Below are 18,502 nucleotides of genomic sequence, written 5' to 3' on the forward strand. Positions count from 1 at the left end.
AATTAACCCATTGATATGCCTGGCTTGGAAAATGTGTACACTTCATGGGTCTCATGTCAACTTGACTATATTCTTCGTTTATCATGACGAAATTGTAAACTTTATTGAACAAAGAAAATCATGAAAGGTTGGCTTTAGCTTTGGATTTAAAATTGTTGAATTCTTGTCTATTAGGATATTGGAAAATCAGGTACTGTGGTACTTTTAAGTGATTGGTGGCATGGTGGTTACTTGTAAAATAAGGTTAGGTTGTCATTGGCAGAGTATAGAACACAGGATGACTGGCTCACTGTGTCTACATTCGTTTCCCCTTAGCTATTAAAATTACTGAGCTTATGTCCCGTGCTGAGCTGATATTTGTATTGTCGGCTCTATACTCCAGTAATTCATACTTGCAGGACGGTGATACGTGGCAGTGGCTTCTGTTGGTGATCTTTCCTGCTTCCCCTGTTTCTCAGTGGTTTTCCAACACTTTCTGCTTTGTGGCCAGACTTAATTTATTCTGTGATCAAACGTTTTAAGAATAAACCAGCAATGGTTTATTAATTTAGGAGAGAACAAAATGTCAGTTTTTCAGGTTCTTGCCCTTGATGCATCCATTGATCTGCTCTGTAGTGCAAGTTCCATGCAAGAGGACCATTAAGAAAGGCAGTTTGCAATGTCCTCCTCAGTGACACTACACTAGTATGCAGCTGTAGGTGTCACCTTTCTGAATTTGAACCTGGGGACAGATATTCTCAGGGAAATGTGTAATGGAAATGTGGAGGTACTTGCATGAAGTTCTGGATAGGTTTGTCCTATTGAGGCAGGGAAAGGATGGTAGGGTTAAGGAACCATTGTTGACAAGAGATGTGGAACACCTAGTCAAGTGAAAGAAAGAAGCTTACTTGATGTTTGGGAAGCAAGGATCAGACCGGGCTCTGGAGAGTTACAAGGCAGCTGGGAAGGAGCTGACGAATGGATTTAGGAAAGCTAGAAGTGGCGGGGGGGGGGGGGACATGAGAAGAGCTTGGTGAGTAGGATTGAGGAAAACCCCAAGGTGTTCTACGCATGTGAAGAACACAAGGATGACTAGAGTGAGGGTAGGTCTGATCAGAGATGAGAGGAAACATTTGCCAGGAGTCAGTAAGTAGTGGAGGTTCTTACTGAAGACTCTGCTTCAATATTCAGCAGTGAGGGGATCTTGATGAACGTGAGGTCGGTATAGAATGAGCTGATATGCTGTAGCATGTTGATATTGAGAAAGAGGCAGTGTAGGAACTCTTGAAAATCATTAGGTTCAATAAGTCCCCAGGACAAGATGGGATATACCTCGGGTTACTACAGGAAGCGAGGGACGAGACTGCTGCAGCGTTGTCCTCACTGGCCGCAGGAGTAGTGCTTGTAGTTAATAAACTGAATTATAAATCGTGATTCTAAAGCCACGGGCGGGTAGTGCTGCTGTCAGGCATCGGTAACTCAGTTGGTGCCACATTAAATGAAGGTTCAGTACATTGTCATGGCATAATTTTATTTATTGAGATACAGTGCTCAGTAGGTTCTTCCGGCCCAGCAACCACGACTTAACCCCAGCCTCATCACAGGACAATTCGTCTACCAACTGTGGGAGTTAAGTGGAGCACCCGGAGGAAACACAGGTGGTCATGGGGAGACGTGTAAATCCGTTACAGACTGAGTGCTGGGAATGCCACTGTGTTGCCTCAAATATAGGTCCTTACTGACCCTGCCTTTACAACAGCCCTTGCTGTGCCTGTTGTGGTGAAAGATGTTCGCTAAAGTAGTTCTGGTTCTTTTACAAGCCATTTTATTCTGGATTCTCTCACTGTTGACTGGTCTGCCAATGAGAACGGCTTTGCTCGGTTTGTATCCCCGGTGTCCAGTCTGTCTTCTGTCTCCACAATCTCCTTGATCTTCTCGATTCAATCAACACAAGTCCCTCACCCCTGGTGTCAGATCCCTCCGTGATCTCGATTCAATCAAGGGCGCAAGTCCCTCATCCCTGGTGTTTTGGAAAATCTCTTCAACACTCTCCAAAATGTACATCTTTCCTGGTGTCACTCCCAGAAGTAGACAAAGTGTTTCAGTCATGCTAGGTCTAGTGATTTATAAAATTCTGTCATATCTTCCCTGCCTCCGTTCATAAAGGTCAGGATACAGTTTGATTAATTTTTAACTACTTTTTCTACATGCCCTGCACTTCCAATGAATTAGGCGTATGAATTGCCAGATCTCCATCCTTTGTACCTCTCAGAGAATTGTATTCCTTTTAGGCTAAAACGTAATCAGTGGCCACTTCATTAGGTGCCTCCCATATCTAATGAAGTGGCCACTGTGTGTATGTTTGTGGTCTGGTGCTGCTGTAGCACATCCACTTCGAGTTTCTTCGTGCGTTCAGAGATGCCGTTCGGCACACCACTGTTGTAACGCATGGTCATTTAAGTTACTGACGACGTCCCGTCAGCTTGAACCATTCTGGCCATTCTCCTCTGACTTCTCATTAATAAGGTGTTTTCGCCCACGTAAATGCCATTCGCTGGATGATTTTGTTTTTTTTGCACCATTTTCTGTTAACTCTAGAGTCTTGTGTGTTCAAGTCCAAGGAGATCAGTTTCTGAGATACTCAAACCACCCTGATTTGGCACCACAGTTGAGGTCACTTGAATCACATTTCTTGCTCACTCTGATGTTTGGTCTGAGCAACAACTGAACCTCTTGACCATGTCTGCATGCTTCTATGCCTTGAGTTGCTGCCACGTGATTGGCCGATTAGATATTTGCATTAACGAGTAGCTGCAAGGGGTGCACATAATGAAGTGGCTATTGAGTATATAGCACTTCATATTTCTCAGTGTTAAATCTCAGCTGCCTGTTCCATTAACTAGTTACACATTCCTCAGTGTTAAATCTCAGCTGCCTGTTCCATTAACTAGTTACACATTCCTCAGTGTTAAATCTCAGCTGCCTGTTCCATTAACTAGTTACACATTCCTCAGTGTTAAATCTCAGCTGCCTGTTCCATTAACTAGTTACACATTCCTCAGTGTTAAATCTCAGCTGCCTGTTCCATTAACTAGTTACTAGTCTGTGCCCTGATCATTCATTTTGTCTCCCAAGTTTGCCTTCAAATCTGTTGTTAAGTTGCATGTTCCCGATGAGTGTAAGCAAATACAGAAATGGATCTGTATCTGACTTGTTTGCTTTTCCAGTGGATTTGAACAGACTGGGAGGCTGTACCATTGGATCATCTACAATAATAATTAACCTTTGTTTTATTGGTTGCATAAACAGTGAAAAGCATTGCTTGTGTCAGTGACCAACACAGTGCAAGGATACTCTGAGGTCAGCCTACAAGTGTTGCCAGGCTTCTGGCAGGACGTAGCATGCCCACAACATACTAACCCTGACCTGTACATTTTGGGACTATGGTCGTGGAGAGAACGTGCAAACTCCTTAGAGACAGCGGTGGAATTGCACCCCAAATTCTGGTGCTGTAGAGTGTTATTCCCAAGTGACAATTTAAAGTTAATTGGTTCAAGGGTATCTGGAGCAGCATAATCAGCAAAGTTCACTGAGTTAATCTATGTTAGAGTCTATGTGATACTGATTTCATCTGGAAAAATCGAAAACCTGCTTCATGGTAATCATATATTATGTTCCTAATTTCCACAGTAAAAGTTGAAGATGTAGTGGGAAGTCATATTGAAGACCCAGTTACTTTCTGGGGTCAGGTAATGCATAATTAATTGCACTTGTATTGAGTAAGATACTATTTTCTGTTTTACAGTTATGTAAAGAGTTTGCACATTTGCAGTATTATGACGCCACTAGGAACTTAAGCTGATAATTCCGCTTTATACAATTAACTATACAAGGTACACGAGAACAAACCAATGTAGGACTTGCACGGTGAGCAGTAGGGCACTGAGGTGTATAGTAAAAAGGGATGAGGGAATGCAGATCCATAATTCCTTCACAAGTACATAGTGTCATAATGAAAGTTTTAGGCACATTGGCTTTCATCAGTCAAAGTACTGAGTACAGGAGATGGGATGTTATGTTGAAGTTTTATAAAATATTGATGAGGCCTAATTTGGAGTATCCTGTGCAGTTTTGGTCACCTACTTAGAAAAAAGATGTAAATAAAGTTGAAAGATTGCGGAGAAAATTTACAAGAATGTTGCCAGGTCTGGAGGACCTGAGTTATAAGGAAAGATTGAATGTAGGTTAGCACTTTATTTATTCCCTGGAGCATAGAAGACTGAAGGGAGCTTTGACGGAGTTATACAAAATTGAAGTGTTTAGATAGGGTAAATGCAAGCAGGCTTTTCCACTGAGGTTCAAAGTAAAAGTACAATATAAATTTTATTATCAAAATACATATGCCATCACATACAACCCTGAGATTCATTTCCCTGCGGGCATAAGACAAAGACAAAGGAGCAGAAGTCGGCCATTCGGCCCATCGAGTCTGCTCCACCATTCTATCATGGGCTGATCCAATCTCCCATTTAGTCCCACTCCCCTGCCTTCTCATCATAACCTTTGATGCCCTGGCTACTCAGATGCCTATCAATCTCTGCCCTAAATACACCCAATGACTTGACCTCCAGTGCCGCCCGTGGCAACAAATTCCAACAGACTCAGGCTGAAAATATTTCTTCGCATCTCTGTTCTGAATGGGCGCCCTTCAATCCTTAAGTTATGCCCTCTCGTACTAGACTCCCCCACTATGGGAAACAACTTTGCCACATCCACTCTGTCCATGCCTTTCAACATTCGAAATGTTTCTATGAGGTCCCCCCTCATTCTTCTAAACTCCAAGGAATACAGTCCAAGAGTGGACAAACGTTCCTCATATGTTAACCCTCTCATTCCCCGAATCATTCTAGTGAATCTTCTCTGAACCCTGTCCAACGTCAGCACACCTTTTCTTAAATAAGGAGCTCAAATCTGCCCACAGTACTCCAAGTGAGATCTTACCAGTGCCTTATAGAGCCTCAACATCACATCCCTGCTCCTATACTCTATTCCTCTAGAAATGAATGCCAACATTGCATTCGCCTTCTTCACTACCGACTCAACCTGGAGGTTAACCTTAAGGGAATCCTGTACGAGGACTCCCAAGTCCCGTTGCATCTCAGAACTTTGAATTCTCTCCCTATTTAAATAATAGTCTACCCGTTTATTTCTTCTACCACAGTGCATAACCATACACTTTCCAACATTGTATTTCATTTGCCACTTCTTTGCCCATTCTTCCAATCTATCCAAGTCTCTCTGCAGACTCTCTGTTTCCTCAGCACTACCGGCCCGTCCATCTATCTTTGTATCATCAGCAAACTTAGCCACGAGCCCTCTATTCCATAATCCAAATCATTGATGTACAACGTAAAAAGAAGCGGCCCCAACACGGACCCCTGTGGAACACCACTGGTAACCGGCAGCCAACCAGAATAGGATCCCTTTATTCCCACTCTCTGTTTCCTGCCAATCAGCCAACGCTCTATCCACGTATGTAACTTTCCTGTAATTCCATGGGCTCTTATCTTGTTAAGTAGCCTCATGTCTGGCACCTTGCCAAAGGCCTTCTGAAAATCAAATATACAACATCTACTGCATCTCCCTTGTCTAGCCTACTTGTAATTTCCTCAAAAAATTGCAATAGGTTTGTCAGGCAGGATTTTCCTTTAAGGAATCCATGCTGAGTTCTGCCTATCTTGTCATATGCCTCCAGGTACTCTGTAACCTCATCCTTGACAATCAACTCCAACAACTTCCCAACCACCGATGTCAAGCTGGTCTATAATTTCCTTTTTGCTTCCTTGCCCCCTTCTTAAATAGCAGAGTGACATTTGCAATCTTCCAGTCCTCCGGAACCATGGAGAATCTACTTCCTTCAGAACACGTGGGTGCATTCCATCTGGTCCGGGAGATTTATCTGCCTTTAGACTATTCAGCTTCCTGAGTACTTTTTCTGTCGTAATTGTGACTGCGCACACTTCTCTTCCCTGCCACCCTTGAGTGTCCGGTATACTGCTGATGTCTTCCTCGGTGAAGACTGATGCAAAATACTCGTTCAGTTCCTCTGCCATGTCCTTATCTCCCATTACAATTTCTCCAGCATCATTTTCTATCGGTCCTATATCTACTCTCACCTGTCTTTTACGCTTTATATACTTGAAAAAGCTTTTAGTATCCTCTTTGATATTATTTGCTAGCTTCCTTTTGTAGTTCATCTTTTCCCTCTTAACGATCTTCTTAGTTTCCTTTTGCAAGCCTTTTAAAAGCTTCCCAATCCTCTGTCTTCCCACTAATTTTTGCTTCCTTGTATGCCCTCTCCTTTGCTTTAACTTTGTCTTTGACTTCTCTTGTCAGCCACGGTTGCATCCTTTTTCCATTTGAATATTTCTTCTTTTTTGGAATATATCTGTCTTGCACATTCCTCACTTCTTGCATAAACTCCAGCCACTGCTGCTCTGCCGTCCTTCCCACTAGTGTCCCTTTCCAGTCAACTTTAGCCAGTTCCTCTCTCATGCCATTGTAATTTCCTTTACTCCACTGAAATACAGACACATTGGATTTCAGCTTCTCATTCTCAAATTTCACAGTGAACTCAATCATGTTATGATCACTGCGTCCTAAGGGTTCCTTCACCTCAATCTCTCTAATCATCGCTGGTTCATTACACAATACCCAATCCAGTACAGCCGATCCCCTAGTGGGCTCAACAACAAGCTGTTCTAAAAAGCCATTTCGTAGACATTCTACAAATTCTCTCTCTTGAGATCCAATGCCGACCTGATTTTCCCAATCCACTCGCATGTTAAAATCCCCCACAATTATCATAACAGTGCCCTTCTGACAAGCCTTTTCTATTTCCTGTTGTAATTTGTAGTCCACATCACTGCAGCTGTTCCTGAATATAACTGCCATCAGGATCCTTTTACCCCTGCGATTTCTTAGCTCAACCCGTAAAGATTCTGCACCTTCCGATCCTATATCACCTCTTTCTAATGATGTAATATCATTTCTTACCAATAAAACCACGCCTCCCTCCCTCCCTCCTATCCTTCCGAAACACCGTGTATCCTTGGACGTTCAGCTCCCAGAGACATGCATCCTTTAGCCAGGTCTCAGTGATGGCCACAATATCATACCTGCCAATCTGTAGCTGTATGACAAGATCATCCACCTTATTCCTTATGCTGCGTGCATTTAAGTATAACACCTTAAGACCAGTATTTGGTACTTTTTGCTTTGATTGCACTGCAACTCATCCCAATGGCTACAAATTTGCCCCATCACCTGCCTGTCTTTCCTGACATCTTTACTGCTCATTATCTTAGATTTGTTTCTGTTTTCCCCCTTCTCCGCTCTATCATTTTGGTTCCCATCCCCCTGCTAACAGCTCTATTAAACCGTCCTGCCAGGATATTGGTCCCCTTCGGGTTCAGGTGTAACCCGTCCTTTTTGAACAGGTCATACTTCCCCCAGAAGAGATCCCAATTATCCAAGAATCTGAAGCCCTGCCCCCTATACCAGTCTCTCAGCCACACATTCATCTGCCTGATCCTACCATTCTTGCCCTCGCTAACACGTGGCACAGGTAGCAATCCCGAGATTACTACCCTGGAGGTCCTGCTTCTCAGCTTCCTTCCTAACTCCTGGAAATCTCTCTTCAGGACCTCCTCCCTTTTCCTCTCAATATCATTGGTACCAACATGTACCAAGACAGCAGGCTGCTCGACCTCTCCCTTCAGAATATTCTGGACCCGATCCGAGACATCCCGTGCCCTGGCACCTGCCAGGCAACACACCATGCAGGTATCCCTATCAGGCTCACAGAATCTCCTGTCAGTTCCATACTTAACAAATCTACAGAATAGTAACTGTAAACAGGATCGATGAAAGATCGAGTAGAGCATAGAGAAAACAAACAGTGCAAAATAAATAAATAGTATTAAATAACGAGAACATGGAATAACAAGATAGAGTCCGTAAAGAGATCATTTGTTGTGGGAACATCTTAATAGATGAGTGTAGTTATCCTCTTTTGTTCAAGAGCCTGGTGGTTGAGGGGAAGTAACTGATCTTGAACCTGGTGGTAAGAGTCCTGAGGCTCTTGTACCCTCTACCTGATGGCAGCAGCGAGAAAAGAGCGTGGCCTGGGTGGAGAGGATCTTTGATGGATGCTGATTTCCTGTTGACAGTGAGTGTCTCACGCAGATGTGCTCAGTGGTTGGGAGGGCTTTACCTGTGATCTGCTGGGCCAAATCCACTACCTTCTTCGGATTTTCTGTTCAAAGGCATTGGCGTTTCCTTGCCGGGCGGTGATACAGTCTGTCAATGTACTCTCCCCTACACACTATAGAAGTTTGTCAAAGTTTTAAATAGCATGCCAATACTTCCTGAAGTGTCTGTGAAGTAGAGGCGCTGTCGTGCTTTCTCTGCAATTACATTTATATGATGGGTCCAGGACAGGTCCACTGAGATAGTGACCCAGGAATTTAAAGCTACTGACCCTCCCCATCTCGGATCCTCTGAGGACTGGTTCTTGGCAGTGTGGAGGATCTGAGAGCTCTTGGGGTCTGTTTTGATAAGACACTCAAAGCTGCTGGGCAGGTTGACAGTGTTGCTAAGAAGGTGTATGGTGTGTTGGCCTTCATCAACCGTGGGATTGAGTTCAAGAGCCGTGAGGTAATGTTACAGGTATATAAGACCTTGGTCAGACCCCACTTGGAGTACTGTGTTCAATTCTGGTCACCTCACTACAGGAAGGATGTGGATACTATAGAGAGAGTGCAGAGGAGATTTACAAGGATGTTGCCTGGATTGGAGAGCATGCCTTATGAGAATAGGTTGAGTGATCTTGGCCTTTTCTCCTTGGAGCATCAGAGGATGAGAGGTGACCTGATAGAGGTGTATAGGACAATGAGAGGCATTGATCGTGCGGATAACCAGAGGCTTTTTCCCAGGGCTGAAATGGCTAACATGATGGGGCATAGTTTTAATGTGCTTGGAAATAGGTACTGAGGGGACATCAGGGGTAAGTATTCCACAAAGTGTGGTGGGCACGTGGAATGCACTGCTAGCGGTGGTGGTGGTGGTGGAAGTGGATACAATGGAGACTTTGAAGAGCCTCTTAGATAGGTACGTGGAGCTTAGAAAAATAGAGGGCTATGTGGTAGGGAAATTCTAGGCAGTCTCTAGAGTAGGTGATAGGGCCAGCACAATGTTGTGGGCCGAAGGGCCTGTAATGTGCTGTAAATGTCTTATGTTCATAGACCTCTGGTTTCCCTCTCCTGTCTACAATCAGCTCCTTGGTCTTGCTGACATTATGATACCACTCGGCCAAATTTTCCTCCTTCCTCCTGGATGCTGAGACATCACCCTCTTTGATACAGGCCAAACAACGGTGTCATCAGCAAACTTGATAATGGTGTTGGAGCTGTACTCAGCCACACAAGTTGGATGAGAATAGAACTAGAGGTGATGGGTTAAGGTGAAATGTTCAAGGGGAACATGAGGAACTCTTCATTGATGATGAGAGTGTGCAGTGAGCTGCCCGTGGATGTGGGCTCAAGTTCAACATTTAAGAGTAGTCTGGGCAGGTACATGGATGGGAGGGTATGGTGGGCTGTGCTTCAGGTGGGACGAGTCAGATTAATAGCTCAGCACAGACTAGATGGGTCAAAGGCCTGTTTCTGTATTGTCTCAGAGACATAGACTGCTTTTTCCATGAGTTTTATGAGTTGTTTGTGTATCCTGCCTCTTCCAAACAAGAAGCCATCATCCTGGAACCATTAATGTGAAGATAGACTGAGTGAGGTGGCGATCATCTCTGTGACCTTCAGCTGTAGGTCCAGTCATGGATGGAGATGAACACAGCAACACGAGTTACTTTCGGTCTGAGGCAGAAGAACGTGGACAGTGTAACAAACTGTTCGGTCTGAGGCAGAAGAACGTGGACAGTGTAACAGGGACTGTTTGGTCTGAGGCAGAGAACGTGGACAGTGTAACAGGGACTGTTTGTTCTGAGACAGAAGAATGTGGACAGTGTAACAAACTGTTCGGTCTGAGGCAGAAGAATGTGGACAGTGTAACAGGGACTGTGGTCTGAGGCAGAAGAACGTGGACAGTGTAACAGGGACTGTGGTCTGAGGCAGAAGAACGCGGACAGTGTAACAGGGACTGTGGTCTGAGACAGAAGAACGTGGACAGTGTAACAGGGACTGTTTGGTCTGAGACAGAAGAACGTGGACAGTGTAACAGGGACTGTTTGGTCTGACGCAGAAGAACGTGGACAGTGTAACAGGGACTGTTTGTTCTGAGACAGAAGAATGTGGACATTGTAACAAACTGTTCGGTCTGAGGCAGAAGAATGTGGACAGTGTAACAGGAACTGTTTGGTCTGAGGCAGAAGAACGTGGACAGTGTAACAGGGACTGTGGTCTGAGGCAGAAGAACGTGGACAGTGTAACAGGGACTGTGGTCTGAGGCAGAAGAACGTGGACAGTGTAACAGGGACTGTTTGTTCTGAGACAGAAGAATGTGGACATTGTAACAAACTGTTCGGTCTGAGGCAGAAGAATGTGGACAGTGTAACAGGAACTGTTTGGTCTGAGGCAGAAGAACGTGGACAGTGTAACAGGGACTGTGGTCTGAGGCAGAAGAACGTGGACAGTGTAACAGGGACAGTGGTCTGAGGCAGAAGAACGTGGACAGTGTAACAGGGACTGTGGTCTGAGGCAGAAGAACGTGGACAGTGTAACAGGGACTGTGGTCTGAGGCAGAAGAACGTGGACAGTGTAACGGACTGTTTGGTCTGAGACAGAAGAACGTGGACAGTGTAACAGGGACTGTGGTCTGAGACAGAAGAACGTGGACAGTGTAACAGGGACTGTGGTCTGAGGCAGAAGAACGTGGACAGTGTAACAGGGACTGTGGTCTGAGGCAGAAGAACGTGGACAGTGTAACAGGGACTGTGGTGTGAGACAGAAGAACGTGGACAGTGTAACAGGGACTGTGGTCTGAGGCAGAAGAACGTGGACAGTGTAACAGGGACTGTTTGGTCTGAGGCAGAAGAATGTGGACAGTGTAACAAACTGTTCGGTCTGAGGCAGAAGAACGTGGACAGTGTAACAGGGACTGTTTGGTCTGAGACAGAAGAATGTGGACAGTGTAACAGGGACTGTTTGGTCTGAGACAGAAGAACGTGGACAGTGTAACGGACTGTTTGGTCTGAGACAGAAGAACGTGGACAGTGTAACAGGGACTGTTCGGTTTGAGACAGAAAAATGCGGACAGTGTAACAGGGACTGTGGTCTGAGGCAGAAGAACGTGGACAGTGTAACAGGGACTGTTGTCTGAGGCAGAAGAACGTGGACAGTGTAACAGGGACTGTTTGGTCTGAGACAGAAGAACGCGGACAGTGTAACAGGGACTATTTGGTCTGGGGCTGAAGAATATGGACAGTGTAACAGGGACTGTTTGGTGTGAGACAGAAGAACGTGGACAGTGTAACAGGGACTGTTTGGTCTGAGGCAGAAGAACGTGGACAGTGTAACAGGGACTGTTTGGTCTGAGGCAGAAGAACGTGGACAGTGTAACAGGGACTGTTCGGTCTGAGACAGAAGAACGTGGACAGTGTAACAGGGACTGTTCGGTCTGAGACAGAAGAACGTGGACAGTGTAACAGGGACTGTTCGGTCTGAGACAGAAGAACGTGGACAGTGTAACAGGGACTGTTCGGTCTGAGGCAGAAGAACGTGGACAGTGTAACAGGGACTGTTCGGTCTGAGGCAGAAGAACGTGGACAGTGTAACAAACTGTTTGGTCTGAGACAGATGAACGTGGACAGTGTAACAGGGACTGTTTGGTGTGAGACTGAAGAACGTGGACAGTGTAACAGGGACTGTGGTGTGAGACAGAAGAACGTGGACAGTGTAACAGGGACTGTTTGGTCTGAGGCAGAAGAACGTGGACAGTGTAACAGGGACTGTTTGGTCTGAGACAGATGAACGTGGACAGTGTAACAGGGACTGTTTGGTGTGAGACTGAAGAACGTGGACAGTGTAACAGGGACTGTTTGGTCTGAGACAGAAGAACGTGGACAGTGTAACAGGGACTGTCTGGTCTGAGACAGAAGAACGTGGACAGTGTAACAGGGACTGTTCGGTCTGAGACAGATGAACGTGGACAGTGTAACAGGGACTGTTTGGTGTGAGACAGAAGAACGTGGACAGTGTAACAGGGACTGTTTGGTGTGAGACTGAAGAACGTGGACAGTGTAACAGGGACTGTTTGGTGTGAGACAGAAGAACGTGGACAGTGTAACAGGGACTGTTCGGTCTGAGGCAGAAGAACGTGGACAGTGTAACAGACTGTTCGGTCTGAGGCAGAAGAACGTGGACAGTGTAACAGGGACTGTTTGGTCTGAGACAGAAGAACGTGGACAGTGTAACAGACTGTTCGGTCTGAGGCAGAAGAACGTGGACAGTGTAACAAACTGTTCGGTCTGAGGCAGAAGAACGTCGACAGTGTAACAGGGACTGTTTGGTGTGATGTGTCATTCGATCATAGAGCAGTGCAGGGTCTTTGGCCCACCATGTTTTAACTACTGACCTTTCAATCTACTCACTGATTGATCTCGAGCTTCTCTCTGTTGCATCCTGATGTTTTTGATCCAAGGTTTTTTCAGAAATCATGAGAGGCACAAACCTATTGCCTCACAATCATTTTTTTAGGTGCCATACAGCAAGAAAATTGAAAACGGAAGGTGATGGTGGAGAGGTGTAGTAAGTGAAGGGTGAGAGAAGCACAAAATTGGCAGAGCTCTGTGATGGGCTCTCCTTGTTCCCCATAGATAAATGTTCCCTTCAACTTGGCTGATAATCAATAATCCCTATTCAAATAATGCAGTACCAAGAGATGTTTCTAGAATCATATCAGTGTAACTTGCAGGGGCCACCCCGTATATGCTACATACTGTGACCACTCAGAAACATGCTGAACTGTGAGGTGTATGAAGTAGTTCTAATGGTACTAGTAGGTCATCTGTTAAGCTGCGAAGAAAATGCCATTTAAGCAGTCTAATTCAGCATCTCCTGCACGGCTCCCTGTTTTTCTATCATAGTTTATTCAACACTCCTAATGTATCTCACCAGTTGTAACCTTTCTTTCCTAATGCTGGGTAAGTTATGAAGGATATGCCAGCGGCTGGAATTAAATCTTGAAAATGGTCAAGCACACTGAGTAATTGTTTAAGTGTTGTTAAATTTGAATCTCATTTAAACACAAAGTTAGTAAAACTATCTGCTTTGCAGCACACACAGAATGCTTGAGTTCCTCCAACATTTTGTGTGTGATGCTTTGGATTTCCAACGTCTGCAGAATCTGTCGTGTTGGTGATTTGCTGAATTCTTTCTTGTCTCTGCTTCATTTCCAGAGCATTCATTTAATTCAAGACCTTTTGAAGATGTCTTCTACTTTGACAGAAATTTGTCCATTTGCTGCCAAAGTGTTTGGAGATCCGGTTCCTGAAAAGGTATTTCGCATTTAAACCAAATTCATTGAGATCCAAATCAGGTTTATTACCACGGACACGCTGTGCAGCGTGAAACGTAAACGTTGCTATAGACTACAAGTAAACAGTGCAAAAAGAGGAAAATAGTGAGGTGGTGTTCATGGAGCAGGCCAGCACAGACCAGGTGGGTGAGGGCTCCTGAGTGTGTGGGGGGGTGGGGGGGGCAATGAGTTGGGAGGAGGGGCTCGCGGGTGAATTGGGAGGGGCAGGGGGTGCTCATGGAGGGTGGGGAAGGTTGAGGTGAATAGTAACTATGAAGGGAGGGTTTGTTAATCATAAGTGACAAGTTTGCGAAAGAAGGAAGCGGAGAGCATTGCTGAACTCGAAGAGTACACAAAACAGATTAGCGCTGCACAGGCCATTTGGCCGACAGTGTCGTGCTGATCTTGATGCCAGTTTACAGAAACTATCCTTGAGCCCATCTCATAGTTCTCACATGCACCTGCAGTGGTTAAATACAGAGTATTAAAGGCAGCGATTCTGTCTGTAGCCATGTTACTGATAATGACTACCAAGCATGCACCTTGGATTGAAATTCCTGATGTACATGGAGTTGAATTTCATCCCGAGCCTCACTTTCTGTTGGGGAGTGGGTGGCGGAGACGGGACAGTGTCTGCGTTGGGGAGGGACAGTGGAGACGGGGCGGCGTCTGTGTTGTGGAGTGGGTAGAGATGGGGTGGTGTCTGCGTTGGGGAGTGGATGGAGACGGGTAGGTGTCTACGTTGGGGAGTGGATGGAGACAGGTAGGTGTCTGCGTTGTGGAGTGGGTAGAGATGGGGTGGTGTCTGCATTGGGGAGTGGATGGAGACGGGTAGGTGTCTACGTTGGGGAGTGGATGGAGACAGGTAGGTGTCTGCGTTGTGGAGTGGGTAGAGATGGGGTGGTGTCTGCGTTGGGGAGTGGGTGGTGGAGACGGGGCAGTGTCTGCGTTAGGTAGTGGATGGAGATGGGACGGCGTCTGCGTTGGGGAGTGGATGAAGACAGGACGGCGTCTGCGTTGGGGAGTGGATGGAGACAGGTGTCTGCGTTGTGGAGTGGGTAGAGATGGGGTGGTGTCTGCGTTGGGGAGTGGATGGAGACGGGTAGGTGTCTGCGTTGGGGAGTGGATGGAGACAGGTAGGTGTCTGCGTTGTGGAGTGGGTAGAGATGGGGTGGTGTATGCGTTGGGGAGTGGGTGACGGAGACGGGGCGCCGTCTGCATTGGGGAGTGGATGGTGGAGACGGGACAGTGTCTGCATTGGAGAGTGGGTGGCGGAGACGGGGTGGCGTCTGCGTTGGGTAGTGGATGGAGACGGGGCGGCGTCTGCATTGGGGAGTGGACGGCAGAGACCGGTAGGTGTCTGCGTTGGGGAGTGGACGCTGGCGATAGGTGGTGTTTGCGTTGGAGGACTGTGTTGGAGGGGCAGTTTGGGGGGGACTAGGAGATTGGGGGGTGTGTGCGCGTGCAGCGGGATGGATTAGGGGACTGGTGGATTGGGGGGTGTGTGCGCGTGCAGCGGGACGGATTAGGGGACTGGCTGATTGGTGGGGGGGAGTTGTGCGCTGGTAACGGGGTGAAGTCTGCAGCTTTTGTGTTATGTAGAATTAAATGTTTCTGTCATACAGGTTGAAAATGTAAATGTTGTTATTCCGACAGGTCTACGGTGGATTATACACTGAAGACCAGTGTTGGTATCGATGTAAACTGAAGAAAGTCATGGCAAATGAAAAGGTAGTGCATATTTAAAATATTTATTGTTTTTTTCCAAGTCAGTTTTAGTGCAATCATGTAATATGTTTGAATTTGTTTGGATGGTAACAACACCTTCACTTTCCAATGTTCCAGGGTAATGTGTGCAAATATATAATATAGTTGAATTTACTTGAGAGGTAACAAAATCTGATCTCTCAGATGTAATGGGGTAATTCAGGTAAAAGAAAGAAGTGTCTAACAACGTTGAATGTCTCCCTGCTGGATGCAATAATACGTGGTTAAACACGTTGTGTGGTTGTGACTGCTGGCTACACAATGAATAACGGTGCACTCCAGGGCAGTACTGCCCCCTCGTGCCTGTATTCATCCATTATTTACATCTAGCAAAATGTCTGGAAGTAATATTGCAAACCAGAACTGGGGAAAAGTCAGTGATAGGGCAGGGAAACAGGCCCTTCTGCCCGACTGATCTATGCTGACCTGCTAGAACCAGTTGCCTTACTCTAAGCCTTTGTCCTCCATGTCCCTAGCCAAATGCCTCTTAAATATTGCAATTGTATTCGCTCAACCACTTCATTCCGGGGATTAGCTGATGAAATTTATTTGTTACTTGTACATCGAAACTTCAAAACATCACTGAGTCGTGGCTGAAAGGAGGCTATAGCGGGGAGCTTAACATCAAAGGATAAACTTTGAATCGAGAGGACAGGCAGGAGGGCATAGGTGGTGGTGTGTCTGTGTTGATAAAGAGATGGAATTACATCTTTAGAAAGAGGTGACATAGGGTCAGAGAATGTTGAATCTTTGTGGGAGGAATTAAGAAATTGCAAGGGTTAAAAAAACCATTGTAGGAATCATATATAGGCCTCCAAATAGTAACCAAGATGTGGGGTTGAGATTGCAAAGGGAGCTGGAAAAGGCAAGGGTAATGACACAACTGTAGTGGGGGAAGGACATTTGTAATATGCAAGGGGATTGGGACAATCAGGTTGGTGTTGGATCGCAACAGATGGTATTTGTTGAATGCTTAGGAGATGGCTTTTTGGAACAGCTTGTGCTCGAGCCTACTCGGAGAAAGGCTATCTTTGATTGGGTGTTGTGTAATAACCAGGGTTTATTAGTCAGCTTAATGTAAAGGAACCCTTAAGAGGTAGTGATCATAATATGCAACACACATCAAAGTTGCTGGTGAACGCAGCAGGCCAGGCAGCATCTATAGGAAGAGGCGCAGTCGACGTTTCAGGCCGAGACCCTTTGTCAGGAAGGTCCTGACGAAGGGTCTCGGCCTGAAACGTCGACTGCGCCTCTTCCTATAGATGCTGCCTGGCCTGCTGCGTTCACCAGCAACTTTGATGTGTGTTGCTTGAATTTCCAGCATCTGCAGAATTCCTGTTGTTTGTGATCATAATATGATTGGATTCATATTGCAATTTGAGAGGGAGAAGCTGAAGGCAGATGTATCAGTATTGCAATAGAATGAAGGGAGTTACAGAGGCATGAGAGGGGAGGATACCAATGAAGATGACGACAGAGCAGAGATGGCTGGGAATAATTCACAAGGTGCAGGATAGATGTGTTCCACAGGGGAAGAAGTTCTCAAATGGCAGGGGTGGGCAACGGTCGATGACAAAGGAAGTTAAGGACTGCATAAAAGCCAAGGGAAGGACATATACGGTAACAAAAGTGAGTGGAAAGTTGGATGATTAAGAAGCTTTCAAAATCCAACAAAAGGCAACTTAAAAAAAACTAAGAAGGGAAAAGATGAAATATGAGGGCAGACTAGCCAGTAATATAAAGCAGGATGCCAAAAGCTTTTTCAGTTATATAAAGAGTAAAAGGAAGGTGAGGGTTGATATTGGACCACTGGAAAATGACGCTGATGAGGTAGTAATGGGGACAAAGAACTGGCAGATGAACTTAATGGGTACTTTGCAGCTGTCTTCACTGTGGAAGACACAGTGTGCCACAGGTCTGTGAGTGTCAGGGAGCAGGAGTGAGTGCCATTGCTATTACAAAGGACAAGCTGCTGGGCAGACTGAAAGGACTTACGGTGGATAAGTCACCTGGGCCAGATGGACTTAAATATACACACGGACTTGGCCTCCACCGCAGTCTGTGGTAGAGCAGTCCACAGATTTACTACTCTGTGGCCAACAAAATTCCTCCTTGCCTCTGTTCTAAAGGGTTGCCCCTCAAGTTTGAGGCTGTCTCTAAGTATTCTGAAACCCCATCCTTTAATAATAGACTCCAACACTTTCCCAGCCACTGAGGGTAGGCTAACTGGCCTTTCTTTTGTCTTTCTCCCTTCTTAAAGACTGGACTGACACTTTCAATCTTCCAGTGCTTCATAACCTTGATAGAATCAAGTGATTCTTGAAGTGTGCTTGCTCCCTCGCCAATTTATTCCATTCTTTTCACCCGTGATGTTTGGAAAACTTTCAGTGAGGGTAGTACATCTATGATGTCTAGGAAAAGCATTAGTATGGATGTGAAATTATAAAAAAATCCCAGACAAGATAAAAGCTTCTGCAATGACCTCAATGTTGTCATCAATGAAGGGGACTCATTCAAGGAGCCTTTTGCTTGAATGATTCTGAAGTTGCAGTCAGCGGCGGGAGCAGAACGCAACGATGAGGTTTCTGGCAGGTCAGCGTTGCTTGTTTAAAAGGAGAGCTTTCCGGGCGTTCAGACATTCCGGGGGCCCAGTCAGTGACGTGAGCAGAGCACGGTGAATTTAATAAAAGTACAGAAGGGACAAGCGCGGTGGCCATTGTTGGGAGTAGGTTAGTGGTGAGAGTAGGAAAGTCAGGCTTTGGCTGAAAGGAGGCTTGGCCTCGAAAGAGGCGTTGCTTCTGGGTAAGGTTCCTTCTTCTCGCTGTCTTTCTGTACTTAGTATAGTAAATGGCCATGTGTGTCCTTCATGCCAGATATTGGAGTCCTTGGTGACCCAGAGTCTCTCAGGGAACTCCATCTGCATGAAGTGCATCCCATTGTGGAAGGTGAGTAGCTGGGTGACTGTCAGAAGAAATGGAAATGTGAATAGGCAGTTAGCGCAGAGCACCCCTGTGGCCATTCCCCTCAATAATAAGTATACCATTTCGGATACTGTTGTGGGGGATGACCTCCCGGGGGAATGCCACGGAGACAAGGTTACGGGCACTGAGTATCCATCTGTGGTGTAGAAGGGAAAGAGAGAGAAGAAGGGAGCAGTAGTGATAGGGGA

General features: G+C 45.8%; 1 protein-coding gene across 1 annotated transcript in view; it reads left to right on the forward strand.

The window, feature by feature from the left end:
- The first annotated feature begins 3,597 nt into the window (after positions 1-3,597).
- LOC134357664 (serine/threonine-protein kinase 31-like) overlaps positions 3,598-18,502 on the forward strand; it is a 136,775-nt gene continuing 121,870 nt past the window's right edge. Inside the window, exons 1-3 of the mRNA XM_063069284.1 lie at positions 3,598-3,728; positions 13,448-13,546; positions 15,223-15,297. Of these exons, the coding sequence (XP_062925354.1) occupies positions 3,651-3,728; positions 13,448-13,546; positions 15,223-15,297 (252 nt within the window). The 5' untranslated portion in view covers positions 3,598-3,650. The remainder of the gene's footprint in view (positions 3,729-13,447; positions 13,547-15,222; positions 15,298-18,502) is intronic.

Source organism: Mobula hypostoma, chromosome 17 (genome assembly GCF_963921235.1).
Source record: "Mobula hypostoma chromosome 17, sMobHyp1.1, whole genome shotgun sequence".
Classification (NCBI taxonomy): Eukaryota; Metazoa; Chordata; class Chondrichthyes; order Myliobatiformes; family Myliobatidae; genus Mobula; species Mobula hypostoma.